This window comes from Oncorhynchus gorbuscha, linkage group LG17 (assembly GCF_021184085.1).
Source record: "Oncorhynchus gorbuscha isolate QuinsamMale2020 ecotype Even-year linkage group LG17, OgorEven_v1.0, whole genome shotgun sequence".
Taxonomy (NCBI): Eukaryota; Metazoa; Chordata; class Actinopteri; order Salmoniformes; family Salmonidae; genus Oncorhynchus; species Oncorhynchus gorbuscha.
The window spans coordinates 54,708,967-54,733,429 of record NC_060189.1 but is presented as its reverse complement, the minus strand read 5'-3'; the positions used below and the strand labels follow the sequence as shown (position 1 = coordinate 54,733,429).

At 43.6% G+C, this 24,463-nt stretch overlaps 1 protein-coding gene across 1 annotated transcript in view; it reads right to left on the bottom strand.

Annotated features, from left to right (window-relative positions):
* The window catches only part of LOC124001807 (15-hydroxyprostaglandin dehydrogenase [NAD(+)]-like), a 34,058-nt gene that overhangs the window by 3,018 nt on the left and 6,577 nt on the right, over positions 1-24,463 (bottom strand). Inside the window, exons 4-5 of the mRNA XM_046308892.1 lie at positions 23,308-23,404; positions 737-813 (exon numbers count right to left, since the gene is read on the bottom strand). Coding sequence (XP_046164848.1) covers positions 737-813; positions 23,308-23,404 — 174 coding nt within the window. The remainder of the gene's footprint in view (positions 1-736; positions 814-23,307; positions 23,405-24,463) is intronic.

Genomic DNA, 24,463 nt, shown 5'->3' with positions numbered 1-24,463 from the left:
ATAATCATGGTAGCAGCCAAGTTAATGTAGAAGTGTTTAGAAACATATTCTCTTCTTATTTACAATAAAAGTGATAATCTGAAACAGAAACCAACCAAAACAAAACAGTAAATGCATCCAACAAATATTTTGAGTCACATGCTTGATGTAGTCATTGCGTGCTAGGAATATGGGACCAAATATTAAATGTATATATTTTTTGTACTTTTACCCCTTTTTCTACCGAATTTCGTGATTGGTAGTTACAGTCTTGTCCCATCGCACTGCTTCTTGACACACTGCTCACTAAACCCAGAAGCCAGCCACACCAATGTGTCAAAGGAAACAAATGGTGACCGTGCATGCGCCCGACTCACCACAAGGAGTCGCTAGAGCGCAATAGGACAAGGACATTCCTAGCCGGCCAAACCCTCCCCTAACCCGGACAACGCTGGGCCAATTGTGCGCCGCCTCATTGGTAGTGACTCAGCTTGGGATCAAACCCAGGTTTGTAGTGATGCCTCAAGCACTGCGACAAGCCAATTGGTAGGCTATACTTTTTACTGTTTTAATACACATAAGTGAATTTGACAGTCTGCACTTTAACCTCATAGTCATTGATTTAAAATCTAAACTTTTGGAATGCAGAGCCAAAAGAAGAATAAAGTGTTTCACTGTCCCAATAATTACGGAGGGCACTGTATGTGGAACGGCTAGGTGTACTCGAGGAGAGGTTTGGGGGGGTATTAGAACTCACCGCTATGGCTCTGGAGAAGCCTATCACCCCGTGCTTTGTGGCCGTATACACTGGCTGGTAGGGGGAATGAAGGAAAGCTGAAAAAGAAAGAAAGAAAGAAGAATAAACAAAGTTTGCAGTCATGATAACCAACATACTCCACATGGTACCCATTTAAATCTCAGGTGTTTTTCATTGACGGCGCGCTATAGTGGAATCTACCGGTTTTTACTGAGATCTCATTTCGCTTGCTAGAAATGAATGAGTACTATAACTTATTCTCTATCCCTTTCCCATCATGGAAAAACAGGATCCTCCAGGGCAAAATATTTCTCCCTATTTCGCTTAATTCAAATATGAAAAATCTGTGTGTTTGTGTGTGTTGGGCCGGCTGCCGAGTTCTGTTTAAACTAGAACAATCTCCAGAACCTTACATTTCAGGAGAACTCGCTTTCCCCTCCAAATAATGGGCTCAACTTCCTTTTATGGACACATAAAACCTTAACCGTGTGAAGATCAATCATTAGTTTTCCCCTTTAAAAAGTATAGAGCCGGGGCAAACCTTAAGAGAAACCTGTTGTATGGAGTACTGCAAGGCACTTTGTTTCTGAAACCTCGCAACGTATAAGAGAACAGAGATGAAATTAGATGGAAAAATCACTCTGGGTACATAGTCAAATCAAAGGGAATTGAGCTCAAAGAGAACGTTTAAATGCATTCTTTAAAAAATGTGTACTAAGTAGAACCATGTAGTGTTCTTCAGTTTTCCTGAACCCTTTTTGGTGCTAGGTAGAACCCTGTGCAAAGGGTCTACCATGTAGGGTTCTTCATAGAATACCTTGTATGTGGTTCTACCAAGAACCACTTTATTATCTAAAGGTTATTCTTAGAACCCTCTATGAATGGTTCCACCAGCCTTTAAAATCAAAATATTTATGAAAGATGTGTCTAGGCTTAGTTAAACCCTAACACAGTGGTGTTAGGAAAATCTTGGTTTACAGGCCACGTCAGGCCTGCAAGTCAAATTATGTTGGCTCGCAAAGTGATGTGTAATTGCTATTGGAATCCAGTCAGAGTTACGATATCCAACAAGTGGAATTGTTTAAATCTGTGACGCTCGTCGTTGGAATGAGGTGAGGACCAAAGCGCAGCGTGGTAAGTGTTCATCTTGTTTACGGCGAAACGAAACAAAACAGATCTGAACGGTGAAACAAAACACAGAACAGAAAATAATCACCCACGAAACACAAGTGGGAAAAGGCTTGGGAGCAATTTATAAACGCCTGAAGGTACCACGTTCATCTGTACAAACAATAGTACGCAAGTTTAAACACCGTGGGACCACGCAGCCGTCATACCGATCAGGAAGGAGATGCGTTCTGTCTCCTAGAGATGAATGTACTTCGGTGTAAAAAGTGCAAATCAATCCCAGAACAACAGCAAAGGACCTTGTGAAGATGCTGGAGGAAACAGGTACAACATTATCTATATCCACAGTAAAACGAGTCCTATATCGATATAACCTGAAAGGCCTCTCAGCAAGGAAGAAGCCACTGCTCCAAAACAGGCATAAAAAAGCCAGACTACGGTTTGCAACTGCACATGGGTACAAAGATCATACTTTTTGGAGAAATGTCCTCTGGTCTGATGAAACAAAAATAGAACTGTTTGGCCATAATGACCATCGTTATGTTTGGAGGATAAAGGGGGAGGCTTGACGGCCGAAGAACACCGCCCCAACTGTGAAGCACGGGGTGGCAGCATCATGTTGTGGGGGTGCTTTGCTGCAGGAGGGGACTAGTGCACTTCACAAAATAGATGGCATCATTAGGTAGAAAATTATGTGGATATATTGAAGTAACATCTCAAGACATCAGTCAGGAAGTTAAAGCTTGGTCACAAATGGGTCTTCCAAATGGACAATGACCCCAAGCATACTTCCAAAGTTGTGGCAAAATGGCTTAAGGACAATAAAGTCAAGGTATTGGATTGGCCATCACAAAGCCCTGACCTCAATCCTAATCCTAAAAAATGTGTGGGCAGAACTGAAAAAGCACGTGCTAGCAAGGAGGCCTATAAACCTGACTCAGTTACACCAGCTCTATCAGGAGGAATGGGCCAAAATTCCCCCAACTTATTGTGGGAAGCTTGTGGAAGGCCACCAGAAATGTTTGACCAAAATTAAACAAGTTTAAAGGTAATGCTACCAAATACTAATTGAGTGTATGTAAACTTCTGACCCACTGGGAATGTGATGAAAAAAATAAAAGCTGAAATGAATCACTCTCTACTATTATTCTAAATTCTACTACTATTATTCTAAATTCTAAAGTCCTAACTGACCTAAGACAGGGACTTTTTACTAGGATTAAATGTCAGGAATTGTGAAGAACTGAGTTTAAATGTATTTTGCTAAGGTGTATGTACACTTCTGACCTCTACTGTTTATGCAAAAACACATTAAAACAAACACTCCTGAAAATCACCCTGCATTAGAGCATGCTGGGAAATATGATATATGGTTGAACATAGAACCCTTCTTGCCTTCCAAAGAATCATCAAAAAAAACGTTCTTCCAAAAAGGGTTCTTCCGATCAAAACAGTAGCACCAGATCAGTCCACAAAAAAATAAAATAATCTAAGAGTGTGTTAAAATGAGTTTAACTATGAGAACTCCCAAACTACCCATGTGTTCCCGCTGAATGTCAGTCCTGTAGGAGAGGGCATAAATATGGTAGCTGGAATTGTATAGGAAACATTGTACGAAGTCTTGACTTCAAATCTTATTGCCACTTCAGCTAAAAACAAGAAGGAGAGGGATCTATAGGAGCCACAGGTTTCCTGCTGGGACACACAGGAAGCAAAGTATGTGCAATAACATGACAATATGGGGTCATTTATCATAAAACACAACCAACCATTATCTTGCAGTTTCAGGCATACTTGTACTTCCCCTTATGCCTAAGCAGCTCGAACGGAGTGCTGACATGAAACGTCAGACTGCTCTTCCCTTATTTGGAACCACAGTGAACGATATACTGACTGTCTTAATTGGTTATTACAGTATAATACTGAACCAAATGCTTTCACCTTTCACCCGTGTGGGAATTGGCCTATATGGATAGGGGATAAATTGAAATGTTTCTTCCAGAAGAAGTATGGAAATGCATAACCATTTTAGAAATTGATAGGGAACAGTTTGGAGGTAATCGGAAAATGATTTGACCAAATGTGAGTACACAATAGTTCACTTGACACAAGACTGAATCCAAACATTACACTGTTGACATTATGTGCATTTTACATTTAGTGTACTTTGCCACTTTTGTTGAAAACAAAATCTGAAAATACTCTGGGTACATTCATTAACATGATAAGATTATTCCTGGAAAATGTGGGGTGGTTGCAACATAAGACAAACATTACAAAGGTTTGAGTGAGAAGATGAACTGGTCACTCCAAGTGGCCACACACCTCTCCAAAGTGTGCACAGTTCTTAAGCAATTTCAGTACACTTTTATGACTCAAAAGAAAAGTCTTCAACTATAAAAGGTACCTTTGTGAGCTCTCCTAGCTGTGCCATTGAGGAACAAGCTGATTTGTCGCTGTTTAGTTTGGAACACAGCCCCGTATCCCCACCATAACACAATTGGGTGATTCTTCGGGCACTTTGGCCATGCAAGATTTCAGAAATGAAAACATATTGAAAAACCATTTTACCTGTATTATAATTGTCTTTGATTTGTCTAGAAATAATATCTGATAATCTCTGTGATCGTACTATTCAGGAATGTATATATTTTAGTCATTCTTTCTCAGACAGCCATTGACAAATGTTATTAAACATCAATTTTAGTTGAAAATGAAATATCATACAATTCATTTATAATTAATTTATGAGCAAAATTTGAAACTGTATCATTTGTGGTATACCCAACACAGGTGTGGAAGGTCACCTGCTTGTGAGAATCACCAAAGTGAACTGCCTGGATTTCACTGGTGTATTTACACAGGTAGTTCTCTCAGGGGCGCAAGTTTGGTTTTAGAAGTGTGGGGTGGGGTGGTAATTATTATAATTTGTTTTATCCAGTCGGATAAACACTCCAAACAGCCTACCCGACCACTCAGAGTCATCTGCATTGTCCTAAAGCACACTGTTGCCTCATTTTGTATCATATTCCAATGATAAATCTGGGGGGGGGGGGGGGGGGGGGGGGATGCAATTTCATAATGTAGGGGGACATGTCCCCCCTGTCCCCAGTGAAAGTTGCGCCCCTGAGTTCTCTTTCCGCAGATTCTCTTTTAATTCTCTCAGTTTGGAGTATCGGTGTGGAATGTTGTACACGTGTTTCCCCAACGTCTCTTTCAAGCCTTTGGAGAAGTCCTCTAGTAGAATATGCGGTGTGCCACACACCTTTTCTTATACTGTCAAATGTACAGTGAACTTATCTAGGTTTCCCGCTTTGTTTTTCATTTTCTCTCTCTTCAGCTTTGTTTTTCCTCTCAAACCACCATGTCTGTTCACCAGCATCAAAGTCAGGTGTTTGAAGCTCTTTTGCTTAGAAAAGAGAGCACTCTGTGTTCGTGCACTCTTTCTTCAGGTTCTCACAGCACACAGACTAATTTAGGTTCTCATTGTTGCTGCAGCTGATCACTTTGTGATCTGCCATGAACTGGAGGTTGGCGTGGGTTTTGCAGAGGCATGTGTCCCTATCCTGGACTGTTGGCTTGACAACCCAAAAAGGACATATTTTGCAGAATTCATAGTAGGACTATTAGTAGTAATATTTACCGAGATTTTTATACAACTTCTGGACATAACTTCCGGACCAACTGTTTGCTGCAGCCATGTGCTTCAGTGTCACAATAAGTTTCCATGGTAACTAAGTTAACATTCTCTTGACAACACTTTATTAAATGAGGAATTTGCCCTCAGTGGTGGAAATGACACCATTACCAAAGGACAGGTATATTGTGTGTAAGTAACATACTCACAATACATATTGATATAGATTTTATTTAATTGACTCTTTCTCTAGAAGATGACATTGCATAATGTGTAATTATTGTTTTCTCATAGAAAAACATAGTGGAAGCTCAAAAGTCTGGGTCAGGGACAAGGGCTGAACAGCGAAACTGAGGTATAAAATGCATCTGAAAAGTAGCTAAAATACAAGATAGAGAGGTGTTAAAAAATCTGGGGTGATGGTAGTGTGAACTTAACATATAAAGAAAAAAATATATTTAAAAAAATAAAATGACAAAAATTTAACTTCTATCCCTGAGGACCATAGAAGTTCCTGTAGTTGCAGAATCACCCAATTACTGTTGTTGTTTACGCAATCCAAAAACGGTCCATTATAAATCACAATCAGGGTCAGGTGGGTATGATCTGAAAGCTTGTTTCACTGCCAACATAATTAGCTGTTAAAAAATATGATCTTACAATTTTAGGCTTTCACAAGGAAATTCAGAAAAACAGATCGGAATTTAGGTGCATTCAGGTGCGTGTGATGCGGCAATCTTTTTTCACAATAAACAAACAGAAGACCCCAGGATATGACGACATGTCATCTTGCAACTGTACATCAAACATAGTGATCATAAACGTTGATCCTTCTCGCTAGTCCTCCTCAGAAGAGGAGGACGAGAGCCTTTACAGCGGTATTTATTATAATCCTCAACATTTCTGTCATGTTTTGTCTTATATTGTCTTGTCATTTTGCTTTTCCCTCTGTTCGTTTTCCCCCTGCTGGTCTTTTTAGGTTCGTTCCCCTTTTTCTCTCTCCCTTCCTCTCTCTCTTCTCTCTATCGTTCCGTTCCTGCTCCCAGCTGTTCCTATTCCCCTAATCAATCATTTAGTCTTCCCACACCTGTTCCCTATCTTTTTCCCTGATTAGAGTCCCTATTTCTCCCCTTGTTTTCCGTTTCTGCCCTGTCGGATCCTTGTCTATTGTTCACCGTGCTGTGTCTGTGTATCGCCCTGTCGTGTCGTGTTTCCCTCAGATGCTGCGTGGTGAGCAGGTGTCTGAGTCTGCTACGTTCAAGTGCCTTCCCGAGGCAACCTGCAGTTCATGATCGAGTCTCCAGTCTGTTCTCGTCATTACGAGTGGAATTGTGCTTTATGATTGTATATTTACTTTACTGGATTAAAGACTCTGTTTTCGCCAAGTCGCTTTTGGGTCCTCATTCATCAGCATAACAGAAGGATCCGACCAAAGAATGGACCCAGCGACTACAGACGCTCGTAACACTGCCGTCGAGATCCAAGGAGCCATGCTCGGCAGACACGAGCAGGAATTGTCTGCTGCTCGCCATGCCGTGGAGAACCTGGCCGCTCAGGTTTCCGACCTCTCTGGACAGTTCCAGAGTCTTCGTCTCGTGCCACCTGTTACTTCCTGGCCTGCCGAGCCTCCGGAACCTAGGGTTAATAACCCACCTTGCTACTCCGGGCAGCCCACGGAGTGCCGCTCCTTTCTCACCCAGTGTGATATTGTGTTCTCTCTCCAACCCAACACATACTCTAGAGAGAGAGCTCGGGTTGCTTACGTCATTTCACTCCTTACTGGCCGGGCTCGAGAGTGGGGCACAGCTATCTGGGAGGCAAGGGCTGATTGCTCTAACAATTACCAGAACTTTAAAGAGGAGATGATTCGGGTTTTTGACCGTTCAGTTTTTGGTAGGGAGGCTTCTAGGGCCCTGGCTTCCCTATGCCAAGGTGATCGATCCATAACGGATTACTCTATTGAGTTTCGCACTCTTGCTGCCTCTAGTGAGTGGAACGAGCCGGCGCTGCTCGCTCGTTTTCTGGAGGGACTCCACGCAGTGGTTAAAGATGAGATTCTCTCCCGGGAGGTTCCTTCAAGTGTGGACTCTTTGATTGCTCTCGCCATCCGCATAGAACGACGGGTAGATCTTCGTCACCAGGCTCGTGGTAGAGAGCTCGCGTCAACGGTGTTTCCCTGCTCCGCATCGCAACCATCTCCCTCCTCTGGCTCAGAGACTGAGCCCATGCAGCTGGGAGGTATTCGCATCTCGACTAAGGAGAGGGAACGGAGGATCACCAACCGCCTGTGCCTCTATTGCGGACTTGCTGGACATTTTGTTAATTCATGTCCAGTAAAGCCAGAGCTCATCAGTAAGCGGAGGGCTACTGGTGAGCGCTACTACTCAGGTCTCTCCATCTAGATCCTGTACTACTTTGTCGGTCCATCTACGCTGGACCGGTTCGGGTGCTACATGCAGTGCCTTGATAGACTCTGGGGCTGAGGGTTGTTTCATGGACGAAGCATGGGCTCGGAAACATGACATTCCTTTCAGAGAGTTAGACAAGCCTACGCCCATGTTCGCCTTAGATGGTAGTCATCTTCCCAGTATCAGATTTGAGACACTACCTTTAACCCTCACAGTATCTGGTAACCACAGTGAGACTATTTCTTTTTTGATTTTTCGTTCACCTTTTACACCTGTTGTTTTGGGTCATCCCTGGCTAGTTTGTCATAATCCTTCTATTAATTGGTCTAGTAATTCTATCCTATCCTGGAACGTTTCTTGTCATGTGAAGTGTTTAATGTCTGCCATCCCTCCCGTTTCTTCTGTCCCCACTTCTCAGGAGGAACCTGGCGATTTGACAGGAGTGCCGGAGGAATATCATGATCTGCGCACGGTCTTCAGTCGGTCCCGAGCCAACTCCCTTCCTCCTCACCGGTCGTATGATTGTAGTATTGATCTCCTTCCGGGGACCACTCCTCCTCGGGGTAGACTATACTCTCTGTCGGCTCCCGAACGTAAGGCTCTCGAGGATTATTTGTCTGTGTCTCTTGACGCCGGTACCATAGTGCCTTCTTCCTCTCCGGCCGGGGCGGGGTTTTTTTGTTAAGAAGAAGGACGGTACTCTGCGCCCCTGCGTGGATTATCGAGGGCTGAATGACATAACGGTTAAGAATCGTTATCCGCTTCCCCTTATGTCATCAGCCTTCGAGATTCTGCAGGGAGCCAGGTGCTTTACTAAGTTGGACCTTCGTAACGCTTACCATCTCGTGCGCATCAGAGAGGGGGACGAGTGGAAAACGGCGTTTAACACTCCGTTAGGGCATTTTGAGTACCGGGTTCTGCCGTTTGGTCTCGCCAATGCGCCAGCTGTTTTTCAGGCATTAGTTAATGATGTTCTGAGAGACATGCTGAACATCTTTGTTTTTGTCTATCTTGACGATATCCTGATTTTTTCACCGTCACTCGAGATTCATGTTCAGCACGTTCGACGTGTTCTACAGCGCCTTTTAGAGAATTGTCTCTACGTGAAGGCTGAGAAGTGCTCTTTTCATGTCTCCTCCGTTACTTTTCTCGGTTCCGTTATTTCCGCTGAAGGCATTCAGATGGATTCCGCTAAGGTCCAAGCTGTCAGTGATTGGCCCGTTCCAAGGTCACGTGTCGAGTTGCAGCGCTTTCTAGGTTTCGCTAATTTCTATCGGCGTTTCATTCGTAATTTCGGTCAAGTTGCTGCCCTCTCACAGCTCTTACTTCTGTCAAGACGTGTTTTAAGTGGTCCGGTTCCGCCCAGGGAGCTTTTGATCTTCTAAAAGAACGTTTTACGTCCGCTCCTATCCTCGTTACTCCTGACGTCACTAGACAATTCATTGTCGAGGTTGACGCTTCAGAGGTAGGCGTGGGAGCCATTCTATCCCAGCGCTTCCAGTCTGACGATAAGGTTCATCCTTGCGCTTATTTTTCTCATCGCCTGTCGCCATCTGAACGCAACTATGATGTGGGTAACCGCAAACTGCTCGCCATCCGCTTAGCCCTAGGCGAATGGCGACAGTGGTTGGAGGGGGCGACCGTTCCTTTGTCGTTTGGACAGACCATAAGAACCTTGAGTACATCCGTTCTGCCAAACGACTTAATGCTCGTCAAGCTCGTTGGGCGTTGTTTTTCGCTCGTTTCGAGTTTGTGATTTCTTACCGTCCGGATAGCAAGAACACCAAGCCTGATGCCTTATCCCGTCTTTTTAGTTCTTCTGTGGCTTCTACTGATCCCGAGGGGATTCTTCCTTATGGGCGTGTTGTCGGGTTGACAGTCTGGGGAATTGAAAGACAGGTTAAGCAAGCACTCACGCACACTGCGTCGCCGCGCGCTTGTCCTAGTAACCTTCTTTTCGTTCCTGTTTCCACTAGTTTGGCTGTTCTTCAGTGGGCTCACTCTGCCAAGTTAGCTGGTCATCCCGGTGTTCGAGGCACTCTTGCGTCTATTCGCCAGCGCTTTTGGTGGCCGACTCAGGAGCGTGACACGCGCCGTTTCGTGGCTGCTTGTTCGGACTGAGCGCAGACTAAGTCAGGTAACTCTCCTCCTGCCGGTCGTCTCAGACCGCTCCCCATTCCTTCTCGACCATGGTCTCACATCGCCCTAGACTTCATTACCGGTCTGCCTTTGTCTGCGGGGAAGACTGTGATTCTTACGGTTGTCGATAGGTTCTCTAAGGCGGCACATTTCATTCCCCTCGCTAAACTTCCTTCCGCTAAGGAGACGGCACAAATCATCATCGAGAATGTGTTCAGAATTCATGGCCTCCCGTTAGACGCCGTTTCAGACAGAGGCCCGCAATTCACGTCACAGTTTTGGAGGGAGTTCTGTCGTTTGATTGGTGCGTCCGTCAGTCTCTCTTCCGGGTTTCATCCCCAGTCTAACGGTCAAGCAGAGAGGGCCAATCAGACGATTGGTCGCATACTACGCAGCCTTTCTTTCAGAAACCCTGCGTCTTGGGCAGAACAGCTCCCCTGGGCAGAATACGCTCACAACTCGCTTCCTTCGTCTGCTACCGGGTTATCTCCGTTTCAGAGTAGTCTGGGTTACCAGCCTCCTCTGTTCTCATCCCAGCTTGCCGAGTCCAGCGTTCCCTCCGCTCAAGCGTTTGTCCAACGTTGTGAGCGCACCTGCAGGAGGGTGAGGTCTGCACTTTGCCGTTACAGGGCACAGACTGTGAGAGCCGCCAATAAACGTAGGATTAAGAGTCCAAGGTATTGTTGCGGCCAGAGAGTGTGGCTTTCCACTCGCAACCTTCCTCTTACGACAGCTTCTCGTAAGTTGACTCCGCGGTTCATTGGTCCGTTCCGTGTCTCCCAGGTCGTCAATCCTGTCGCTGTGCGACTGCTTCTTCCGCGACATCTTCGTCGCGTCCATCCTGTCTTCCATGTCTCCTGTGTCAAGCCCTTTCTTCGCACCCCCGTTCGTCTTCCCTCCCCCCTCCCGTCCTTGTCGAGAGCGCACCTATTTACAAGGTACGTAGGATCATGGACATGCGTTCTCGGGGACGGGGTCACCAATACTTAGTGGATTGGGAGGGTTACGGTCCTGAGGAGAGGAGTTGGGTTCCGTCTCGGGACGTGCTGGACCGTTCACTTATTGATGATTTCCTCCGTTGCCGCCAGGATTCCTCCTCGAGTGCGCCAGGAGGCGCTCGGTGAGTGGGGGGGTACTGTCATGTTTTGTCTTATATTGTCTTGTCATTTTGCTTTTCCCTCTGTTCGTTTTCCCCCTGCTGGTCTTTTTAGGTTCGTTCCCCTTTTTCTCTCTCCCTTCCTCTCTCTCTTCTCTCTATCGTTCCGTTCCTGCTCCCAGCTGTTCCTATTCCCCTAATCAATCATTTAGTCTTCCCACACCTGTTCCCTATCTTTTTCCCTGATTAGAGTCCCTATTTCTCCCCTTGTTTTCCGTTTCTGCCCTGTCGGATCCTTGTCTATTGTTCACCGTGCTGTGTCTGTGTATCACCCTGTCGTGTCGTGTTTCCCTCAGATGCTGCGTGGTGAGCAGGTGTCTGAGTCTGCTACATTCAAGTGCCTTCCCGAGGCAACCTGCAGTTCATGATCGAGTCTCCAGTCTGTTCTCGTCATTACGAGTGGAATTGTGCTTTATGATTGTATATTTACTTTACTGGATTAAAGACTCTGTTTTCGCCAAGTCGCTTTTGGGTCCTCATTCACCAGCATAACAATTTCATCTTTCAAAATACATCCAGTCCTCTTTTTTTACAGCAGTTCCCCTCACCTGGACAACAAAAAACATGGCAAAAGTTGCCCAATTACTGGAAGGGATGGCAGCAACTTCTTGTTGCGAGTGGTGCTCAAGTTCAGAATGGCTGTCAATAAAAACCCATATTAGCGCTGTGAAGAACAGAGCCAGAACCCTTACTGAAACAGCCACTACATTCCAATTTAGGCGCTTATTATTGCCCAAATCTGCCATTTTCAACTCGTATACAGCTACGAGTGTAAAGGGCTACATGATTTACAATATATTTGACAAACTTTTTAACATATTTTCCCTGACTTTCCCAATTCACTCCGCTTGTTGTATAATCTGCAGTTCTGTCCATTGTATCTTTGACTTGGTACTGTGTTGCTGTTGTTGTCCTTTTTAAATGTATACATCTCCTTGCCTGGGTTTTTTTTATTCTCAGCAATGACATCATATATATTGTTGGGTATGTTCACCTCCAGAGTCTTGAATGATGCATAACAAAACACATCTTGAATGATTGATGACAGTCTATAATTACACTGTATGGTTTCTTGGGAGTTCTAGAGTCACACAACATGATAACAATCCCACAACACATACAAAATGCTAAGCTAGGGACCCTGGTGGTAGGGCTGTTTTCTGGACTCCCTCTGCGGCTGGGTTCTGGACTTCCTGACGGGCCGCCCCCAGGTGATAGGGGTGGGCGGCAGCGGGTCTGCCACTCTGATCCTCAATAAGGGGGCCCATCAGGGGGTACATGCTTGGTCCCCTCCTGTACTCCCTGTTCACCCAAGACTGCATGACCAAGCACGACTCCAAAACCATCATTAAATTGGGGCGGCAGGTAGCCTAGTGGTTAGAGCGTTGGATTTGTAACCGATAGGTTGCAAGACTGAATCCCCGAGCTGCCCATGAACAAGGCATTTAACCCACTGTTCCTAGGCCATCATTGAAAATAATAATTTGTTCGTAACTGACTTGCCTTGTTAAATAAAAGTACAATTAAAAAAATGTCAAATAAATTACCGGCGACACAGGTGGGCCTAATCACCAATGATGATGGGACAGCCTATAGGGAGGAGGTCAGAGACATGGTGGTGTGGTGCCAGGACAACAACCTCTCTCTCAATGTCAAGACAGGGGAGATAATTGTAGACTGCAGGAAGAGGAGGGCCGAGCACGCCCCCATTATCATTGACAGGGCAGTAGTATAGCAGGTCGAGAGCTTCAAGTTCCTTGGTGTCCACATCATCAAACTGTCATGGTCCAGACAGACTGGGACAGTCGTGAGGGGGGCACAACAATGCCTATTCTCCCTCAGGAGACTCAGGGGATTTGGCATAGATCCTCGAGGGGTTCTACAGCTGCACCATCGAGTGACTGGTTGCAAGCCATAAGGCTGCTGAACAGCTCATTTCAAATGGCTATTCGGACTATTTGCAGCTTTTTTACGCTGCTGCTACCTGCTGTTTATTATCTATGCATATCTATGTACATATTACCTCAATTACCATGACTAACCTGTACCCCAACACATGACTCAGTACCGGAAGTCTATAGACAGTCTATAGCCTCGTTAGTTATTTTCTGGTATTACTTTATTTTAAACTTTAGTTTATTTAGTTCATATTTTCTTAACTCTTAATTTTCTAAGAACTGCATTGTTGGTGAAGTGCTTGTAAGAAACCCTTTCACGGTAAGGTCAACACCTGTTCTATTCTACCCACAAAATACTACCTAGCACTCTGGTATCCTGCAGACCACCATCCCTTCTGTATCTTCCACCCCGAGTTAAGTCTGGTGCACATGTTGTTAATGGTTGCCGATCATAAAAATACTTGTACATTGCTAGACATGTCTGCCTTGTCGACCTGGTAGCTACTGAGGTAAGACAGGTGGTCTCACAGACAGCACACATACAAATGTTCTCATCACAATAGCCTGGTTTGATATAGATGATGACGCGTTTTCAAGTATGCAGAATAATCCAGTTACTGATGCTGTGGGGCGAGCCCAAAGGGAGGTGCTGATTTGAGGTGGGCTGTTCCTTCGATGGATACATGGAGTCGGGCCTTTGCTGACAAGTTTCTCAAATACCAGCCCTCGTATCAGGCTTGGACAGCTTTGGATATAAGTGCAACTTGGTGACAGTAGTATTTTACAGAATCGGCCACGTACATACGGTGAGTGGCCTTCAGATTGCAGGCGTGCCAAAGACTAGAGCAAAGCAACTGGCCGAAGTACTGCTCTGTTTCAGCTGTTATGGGCAGCCTAGCTTTGTGGAGAAGGTGCTTTTTGTATCCTTAAAGTGCTATTGTATCCAATACCTTTAAAATATTTTTTATCCTTTGTAATGTAATGTAATTTGTGGATTCAAATAAAGTATTTCAAATGTGTATGTGTGTGTTTTCCTTCCAAGATTATTGTCAACTGATACCCTTTGTACATTTCAGGTTAGGCTGCTCTTAACACACATCATGAAGAACAGGGTGAACCAAAACAACGATTTACATCGAACATACCGCTATCCAACATAGGAGCTGTCAGTCAGTCAGTTCGTCAATCAGTCAGTCATTGCACAACTTGCCAGTGAAGGAAGAAGCCTGTACCGAACACTGCAGTGGGTCCACCTACATTCCAAAGTCCCTGGTCCCATTAGAGGCAGCTGCCAGTTAAAGCGGGGCCTGTGAGCGCCTGCAGCTTTTGCTGCGGTTGTACATCACGCAGCATCCTGCCAACCGTTTCTTCTCAATGGTAAAGAAAACAAACTGATGTCATGTCAACTGTGTTTTGGCTTTGGGGGTAGAGATCATGTGTGATGGATGCTGTTGTCCACTGTAGCTAGCCTATCTAACAGTTCTATCACTGTTACATAATCACGTTCAGAGTGATTAGAACAATATTTAGCATATTGATATATTTTCCCTCTCTGTAATACATTCCCAGTGTTCTGGTTCTGACACTCAAGGTGGGGGTTGGTCACTCGACTTGTTATGGATTATTCTCCTATCTGTTGATAGTGATTGACGCCAGACTGGAGGTACGAGGACGCGCTGATTATTCACGGTTGTATTGATGACCTTCTGTGGACACCGATTCTGTAGCAGCTGACAAAGCCGCTGCCTTGGTTTTGAACTGATGTTGTCTGATTTAGAATATAAAGGGCCCGTCTCCAAGAGGCCAGTTAGAAATGATATCTGCTTCTGTGCTGGAGGTGTCTCCCTGTTGCAACTTGTAACAAACCAGCTTTAATTTTTTTAAACTAGGCAAGTCAGTTAAGAACAAATTCTTATTTTCAATGAGGGGCAGAAGGACAGATTTGTACCCTGTCAGCTCAGGGGTTTGAACTTGCAACCTTCCGGCTACTAGTCCAACGCTCTCACCACTAGGCTACCCTGCCGCCCCTATTTCTCAATTCTCTTTTCTTTAGTCCATCTGGAAATTCCGAAGAGGATGAGACACTAAGGTTTTCAGCCTTTTTTCGTTTAGCGAAGCTTCAGAATCAGCTCTCTGGAGGTGAGTCAATTGTGTTGACCCCTCTGTGGTGGAGACTTTTCTGGCTTCTCTCACCAAGAGGTATTTCTGAAATTTGATGAATGAGCCTTGTTGTCAATTAATGACCTTGGTTTTGTTGTAATCGAGTTGGTTAAAAGGTTGTGTGTGAAATTCGCTCCTCTAGTCAGCTGTGTGGTTTGTGTGCTGCAAATCAATACATTTGGGAAGGGTGTGCCTGGTTCGACCCAGGTGGGGTTCCGACTACGTGAGTGCTCTGTGAATATCGATAACAACCCATTTAAAACCTCAAGTGGCATCTGCCTCGGCAGTGTCGTCCTGGTGGGAAAAGTAACCAATCGGTTTCAAATACCACACAATTGGGAGAGCCCTCTGGGACCAGGGATTAGCAACATCTGGACTTGTTTAGATACCGCTAGCAAAGGATACAGTGCTACTGTTTGCATAGTGTGTAGCAGGGTTGTTATTTTGAACAAGTAGGGCATAACCTCTCGTGGGTAGAGCCTGTGTGGTACGGTTGGTACCTCAGTTTGTGGTTGTGTCAGAGTGCGGGCCCGTTCACCGTAGGTGAACTATATGGTTCACTTTCATGTCTGGTCCATTACGGATCCTGTTGTCACGTTTTAGGTTGTTGGTTCACTTTTGTGACAGACTGTATTCCCTCCCCCATGTCTAGGCTGGAGTTGCTTACCAAGATGACACTGAATGTTCCTGAGTGGCCTAGTTTCAATTTTAACTTAAATCTGCTTGATTTATGGCAAGACTTGAAATGGCTGTCTAGCAAAGATCAACAACCAACATAGAGCTTGAAGAATGTTAAAAATAATAATGGGCACATGTTGCACAATTCAGGTGTGCAAAGCTCTTGGAAATTTACCCAGGAAGGATCACAGCTGTAATCGCTGCCAAAGGTGATTCTAACATGTATTGTCAGAATCACCACATTGACATTAGAGTATTTACCACTTTGACATTAAAGTATTTTGTGTAGATCGTTGACCAAAAATGATAATTAAATACATTTTAATCCCACTTTGTAACAACAAAATGTGGAAAAAGTCAAGGAGTGTGAAAACTTTCTGAAGGCCCTGTATCGGAATCACCCACAGGCATGGTTGGGGAATGTCTTGTTTTGGTTAGTAGCATGACTTTCACTTATCTGCTAGCGACAGCACTGAGGAACAGCATGTACAAGTAGCGTAATGATAGAATATGATGTTACCAGGTGCGCAGGGATGTGTTTATGCATCTAGAAAATATTTGGATGATCTTGGACTCAGTACAACCACGTGGTTGTAAACTGGTTGAAATGATGTCATTTCAACCAGCTTTGCCTGTTGTGCTGGGGCAACTTGAATCGGAAGCTTCTCTCTCTCCCTCTCGAAACTATTATGCAATGAGTAATGAACGAGGAACGAGAGAGAAAGAAATGAAAAAGAGAAAGAAGCTGCTGAGACAGGGGGGAAAAAAAACAAAAAACATCACAGGAAGAAATGGGGCGGCCGGTAGCCTAGCGGTTAGAGCGTTGGACTACTAAACGAAAGGTTGCGAGACTGAATCCCCGAGCTGACAAAGGTACAAATCTGTCGTTCTGCCCGTGAACAAGGCAGTTAACCCACTGTTCCTAGGCCGTCATTGAAAATAAGAATTTGCTCTTAACTGACATGCCTGGTTAAATAAAGGTTCAATAAAATAAAATAATAATAAAACATCTACCTCAGCAGGAGAATGATTAACCTCCAGTCTCCAGTTAGGACAGTCAACTCAGTCGTCAGTCCAAAGTTCAGTTGGAGTTTAAATTCCAGCCCAGGATCTAAACAACCTACAATTGAACTATTTCACAACTCTCTCTTTAGTTGCTCAGTGTATGAGTTTGGGGATTAGGTCCAAACAACCACAAAATCCTGTCATCCAACATCATCTATCATCCAACACAGCCACAGAACTATATTTCACCAGAACCCCATGATTGATGTCAACACACAGACAATGCGTTTGAATGAGCCCAATGGCGTCATATGTCAGAGTCATGCGCCTCGCTTGTGATAAACATGTAGTCATCATTACATTTAGATTTATGACATCTGAGAGATTCTTGGCCCACGGTTGTGAACTGAGCCAGGTGATATTTCCTCCTTCTCTCTCCAGGCAAACCTTAGGGAAACTAACTTGGAGTGGACTGTGCTATTGTTTACCATGCAGGGTCTCAAAAATAGAGATGAGGGGATAGATATACAGTGTCAATGTAAAGTGTGTGACTGCATAGAGTCACATGGAATATTTAATAATAATAATATAATAATAATAATAATATATAGCAGAGAATCCATCTTGATACTAAACGGTTTGTGAATTGGCTGAGGGAGAATGGAGTTCAGGCATATCTGTGTCAAAGTGCAGACAGAGAGACAGACAGAGACAGAGAGACAGACAGAGACAGAGAGAGAGACAGTTAGTGATAAAGAGGGAGGGAGAGAGAAAGAGAGAGAAGAGAAAGAGAAAAGAGAGAGAGAGAGACAACATACAACACCAAATAAAAAGGAAGCGATTCCCAAACCTTGCGTAACAAAGCCATCACCTACAGAGAGATGAACCTGGAGAAGAGTCCTCTAAGCAAGCTGGTCCTGGGGCTCTGTTCACAAACTGACCTCAGAAAGCCCGAGGACAGCAACACAATAAGACCCAACCAAATCATGAGGAAATAAAAAGATAATTACTTGACACATTGTAAAGAATTTATAAGCATTACGCTACACTAACATCTGCTAACCATGTGTATGTGACCAATAAAATGTGATTTGATTTGAATTAACAAAAAAACAGAGCAAACTAGAACGCCATTTGGCCCTAAACAGAGAGCACACTTGGGCAGAATACATGACCACTGTAACTGACACAAAATTAAGAAAAACTTTGACTATGTACAGATTCAGTGAGCAATATCCTTGCTATTGAGAAAGGCCGACGTAGGCAGACATGGCTCTCAAGAGAAGACAGGCTATGTGTACAAAATGAGGTGGAAACTGAGCTGCACTTCCTAACCTCCTGCCAAATGTATGACCATATTAGAGACACATAGTTCCCTCAGAGTACGCAGACCCACAAATTCCAAAACAAATCCAATTTTGATTAACTCCCATATCTATTGGGTGAAATACCACAGTGTGCCATCACAGCAGCAAGATTTGTGACCTGATGCCACAAGAAAAGTGCAACCAGTGAAGAACAAACACCATTGTAAATACAACCCATATTTACTTTCCCTTTTGTACTAACTATTTGCATATTGTTACAACACTGTTGTAATATATATAATATGACATTTAGAATGTCTCTGTTCCTTTGGAACTTTTGTGAGTGTAATGGTTTCATTTTATATTTTCCATTTCACTTGATTTGGCAATGTTTCCCATACCAATAAACCTCTTTGAATTTAGAGAGCGAGAGAAAGAAAGAGAGATAATGAGAAAAGTCACCATCCTCCAGTTTATATACTGTTCTACCTTAATCAAACACAAGCAACTATGCTTTCAGCACTGATGTTTACATTCCAAAGGCCTGAGAACAGCCTCCCAACGATACAGTCTGTTTTCGGATCAAATGATTATAATTTCTTAGGGGTCCCACTGGAGATTTCAAGCACAACATTCTCCAGTTGTATTTACAACTGTTTAATTACTGAAATTTAATGTATTACCTATGTTATTGTCAAGTAGTATTTCAACAAGCAGACCCAAGTGAGATTTAGTTAATTAATTAATTAATTTAACCTTTATTTAACTAGGCAAGTCAGTTGAGAACACATTCTTATTTACAATAATGGCCTACCGGGGTTAACTGCCTTGTTCAGAACGACAGGTTTTTACCTTGTCAGCTTGGGGATTCGATCCAGCAACCTTTTGGTTACTGGCCCAATGTTCTAGGCTACCTGCCACCCCAAGTTGGGCCCCCAGGAAAATCATTTTAGTGGCCCCTGTGATAGAATATTTACGTATTTACCTGATTTATTTTATATTAATGGTTAACAATTAATATTGAACAAATAGTAAGATATTTCTGTCCTACTAATGCTGTGTTTTTATGGTCTCCACTCTAGTTCTCTGCAGCTAATCTGGGCATATGGTCATTAGAGATGGCTTGAGCTGACAAATTAGTTAAACACATAGACAGGAATGTGTTTTACTAGAGATAGCTTAAGAGTATATCAATCTCTCATTGTCCCAAAATCCTCCTTGCATCTGGGAAACTAAGCCAGGGTGGGGTTAAGACAACAACCCCGTGCAGATAACGACCGGATGAACCCTTATGACGCCCCTTGGTTTGCATGGGCCACGACTAAGCACTCTGAACCAGCCATGACTAAGCATTCTTAGTGTCAGCTATATAAAGAACTCTGCATTTCTTTAAAGGTTTGGCTCTCAGCTTGACCAGTCTCATTATTGTGTGTAAACCACAAATCTGTGTGTAAACCATGCATTGAAAAACGTCCACGCAGTGTGAAATTGATCAATATGAACGTATGCTTGAGAGTGTGTGTAAATGTACACACAGCCAGGACCATGTGTACGCACAGGACCAAATGGTGGATTAAGGAAACTGCTTGTCAAGCGTAGAATGGGGAAAATGTGTTGAAATTGTGAGAGTAATAATTAAATCATTTTTCAATTTTGATTGCATTTCCATTGGGAATTCATGAAACATCGCTTGGCACGCTATATCATTTGACCACATCAGTGCATTGGTTACAATAATAATCAGTATAAAGTACAGTAATTTGTTAGAATGAGAGGTACGTGTCAAAGTGAAACCATTGTTGACATTCTATAAGATTTTATTATTTATTATTATAAATAATGGGAAATTGCATGAGAGACGGCTAACCTTGCTCTGTTGAAAGATTTGGCACACGCTGCATTTTGCAGAGAGCGAGTTTTTAGAGACAGGTGGCACATTTTCTGCATTGGCTCATCAGATATTGGTACCAAAAAACAATTGTATAGGATTTTTGAGAAGATTTAAGACGTACTTTAAAAAGGCAAATGCATACCATTCCGGTGCACATCCAAGTGCTATCCACCCTCAGGTTTTCGGCAACAGACACTTTTCAGTGGGGGCTTGCCGATCACAGCCCTTCATGACCCAACAGGTGGGTTCCCAAACATGAAGGGAGCAATAGACGGCACCCACATTAGCATAACATCATCATCCTAAACGATTTCAGCTCTGTGAACAGAAATGGATGGATGGATGGATGGCTTATTGGCAAGTGTTGCCTGCTCATTTGAAGTATATTTGCCATTGCTAAGGCAACTTGAATTGTCCCAATGGTCCTTTTTTGTAGTCCCCCCCCCCTTTTTTTGTGGTTGCGCCGTTGTATTTCATGGTACGGATGTCCCCCTCGGGCTTTAAAGGGAGGATTTGGACCATTTATGGTTAATTAGGGCATTTTAAAATGCAAACAGCCAAGGTTGTGCTACAGTACTGAGGCTGAGAAAAATGTATATTTACCAATGGTTATCTCCTACCAGTGTGGGTATGACGCTTGTAGAATTGTTTGATAAATCACTATTTTTCTATGAGTACCACCATTCTAAATTCCGTTTGTTAGTCCAAACCCCACCCAGCTGGTATTCAAGGCAGACTTGAGAAAATGCAGAAAGCATTTGAAAGATTTTGAATAGTATGTGAACCCAGGTGTGCTGCTTATATGAAAACAGATTTAGTGACACTTGACTGAGTCTCACAGTCAGTGGGCTGTCTGTCATGGCATTACTGTCTCCATTCCAACAAATCTCTCCCAATCCAACACAGCCCACCACACACCAAATTGAACCCCCCCGGATCAAGATGTAAGCCACTGAACCACAGACAGACATTCAGACATTTCTTGCACAAAGTGGTTGCGCTAGCTGACTCGGATTGCACTAATAACATGCTTTCTCAATCTCCACATGCTGCTGTGGAGAAAGATTGAAAAATGAGAAGTACTGTAGTTGTTAGTTTGCTGACTGAGGCGATGGAACAGCCTTAACCTACCCCACTAAGCAAATAGTAGACGTATACAGCAATGCTTATTGTCCACTGTGAAAACACCATCAAACTCCAATCTATCAAGCGGTAATGTTGTAATGTTTGCTTTACACCTGTGTTATGTTGTGTTATGGTACACTGTGTAACCATATCGTACCAAAACAAAGGCCTGGGAATTTCAACAATAACAGTGAACGAAGTCAATGTGGTTCTTTATAGCTGATGACCTGTGACATATTCCATTACATAGGGGTTGCTCACATCAGCTGAAAGCAACCGCATTGCCAAAGACATAGCAAGTCATTCCCACATCCACATACACCACTGTTTCCCTTTTTCTTATGTCTGTGAAAGCTTCAATGTACACTGCTCAAAAAATAAAGGGAACACTAAAATAACACATCCTAGATATGAATGAATGAAATATTCTTATTAAATACTTTTTTCTTTACATAGTTGAATGTGCTGACAACAAAATCACACAAAAATGATCAATGGAAATCAAATTTATCAACCCATGGAGGTCTGGATTTGGAGTCACACTCAAAATTAAAGTGGAAAACCACACTACAGGCTGATCCAGCTTTGATGTAATGTCCTTAAAACAAGTCAAAATGAGGCTCAGTAGTGTGTGTGGCCTCCACGTGCCTGTATGACCTCCCTACAACGCATGGGCATGCTCCTGATGAGGTGGCGGATGGTCTCCTGAGGGATCTCCTCCCAGACCTGGACTAAAGCATCCGCCAACTCCTGGACAGTCTGTGGTGCAATGTGGCATTGGTGGATGGAGCGAGACATGATGTCCCAGATGTGCTCAATTGGATTCAGGTCTGGGGAACGGGCTGGCCAGTCCATAGCATCAATGCGTTCCTCTTCCAGGAACTGCTGACACACTCCAGCCACATGAGGTTTAGCATTGTCTTGCATTAGGAGGAACCCAGGGCCAAACGCACCAGCATATGGTCTCACAAGGGGGCTGAGGATCTCATCTCGGTACCTAATGGCAGTCAGGCTACCTCTGGCGAGCACATGGTGGGCTGTGCGGCCCCCCAAAGAAATGCCACCCTACACTATGACTGACCCACCGCCAAACCGGTCATGCTGGAGGATGTTGCAGGCAGCAGAACGTTCTCCACGGCATCTCCAGACTCTGTCACGTCAGTCACATGTGCTCAGTGTGAACCTGCTTTCATCTGTGAAGAGCACAGGGCGCCAGTGGCGAATTTGCCAATCTTGGTGTTCTCTGGCAAATGTCAAACGTCCTGCACGGTGTTGGGCTGTAAGCACAACCCCCACCTGTGGACGTCGGGCCCTCATACCACCCTCATGGAGTCTGTTTCTGACCGTTTGAGCAGACATATGCACATTTGTGGCCTGCTGGAGGTCATTTTGCAGGGCTCTGGCAGTGCTCCTCCTGCTCCTCCTTGCACAAAGGTGGAGGTAGCGGTCCTGCTGCTGGGTTGTTGCCCTCCACGTCTCCTGATGTACTGGCCTGTCTCCTGGTAGCACCTCCATGCTCTGGACACTACACTGACAGACACAGCAAACCTTCTTGCCACAGCTCGCATTGATGTGCCACCCTGGATGAGCTGCACTACCTGAGCCACTTGTGTGGGTTGTAGACTCCGTCTCATGCTACCACTAGAGTGAAAGCACCGCCAGCATTAAAAAGTGACCAAAACATCTGCCAGGAAGCATAGGAACTGAGAAGTGGTCTGTGGTCACCACCTGCAGATCCACTCCTTTATTGGGGGTGTCTTGCTAATTGCCTATAATCTCCACCTGTTGTCTATTCCATTTGCACAACAGCATGTGCAATTTATTGTCAAACAGTGTTGCTTCCTAAGTGGACAGTTTAATTTCACAGAAGTGTGAATGACTTGGAGTTACATTGTGTTGTTTAAGTGTTCCCTTTATTTTTTTGAGCAGTGTATATACGTACAGCATACAGTACAAAGCAACCGCTTGAGAAGGTTTCCATGTATTGACGTGCAGCGTGCGGTACATAAAGTATTGATGCATGTATGGAGCAGCCTTACCTGCCATGGATGAGACATTGATGATGACTCCTCCTTCTTTTCCATACTCTTTGCTCATATGATCCAGGGCCAGGTAAGTTCCCTTGATGACTGATGTCTACGGAGAGAAACAAGAGTGCTTGAGTTTCAATATCCAACACATACAACAGTCACACTCTTTTGCTCTTAATCAGCCTGTGGTAGAACTCTTCACTGCGTCATGTAATGTGAACTAGGTTCAACTCCAGCATCATGTAATATAATGTATACTAGGCTAAACTACAGCATTGTGCAATATGAAGTGAACTAGGCTAAACTACAGCATTGTGTAATATAATGTAAACTAGTCTAAACTACAGCATCGTGTAATATAATGTAAACTAGGCTAAACTACAGCATTGTGTAATATAATGTAAACTAGGCTAAACTACAGCATCGTCTAATATAATGTGAACTAGTCTAAACTACAGCATCGTCTAATATAATGTGAACTAGGCTAAACTACAGCATCATGTTATATAATCTAGGCTAAACTACAGCATCATGTAATATAATGTAAACTAGGCTAAACTACAGCATCATGTTATATAATCTAGGCTAAACTACAGCATCATGTAATATAATGTAAACTAGGCTAAACTACAGCATCGTGTAATATAATCTAGGCTAAACTACAGCATCATGTAATATAATGTATACTAGGCCAAACTACAGCATTGTGTAATATAATGTAAACTAGTCTAAACTACAGCATCGTGTAATATAATGTAAACTAGTCTAAACTACAGCATCGTCTAATATAATGTAAACTAGTCTAAACTACAGCATCATGTAATATAATGTGAACTAGGCTAAACTACAGCATTGTGTAATATAATGTAAACTAGGCTAAACTACAGCATCGTCTAATATAATGTGAACTAGGCTAAACTACAGCATCATGTTATATAATCTAGGCTAAACTACAGCATCATGTAATATAATCTAGGCTAAACTACAGCATCGTCTAATATAATGTAAACTAGGCTAAACTACAGCATCATGTTATATAATCTAGGCTAAACTACAACATCATGTAATATAATCTAGGCTAAACTACAGCATCATGTAATATAATGTAAACTAGGCTAAACTACAGCATCATGTTATATAATCTAGGCTAAACTACAGCATCATG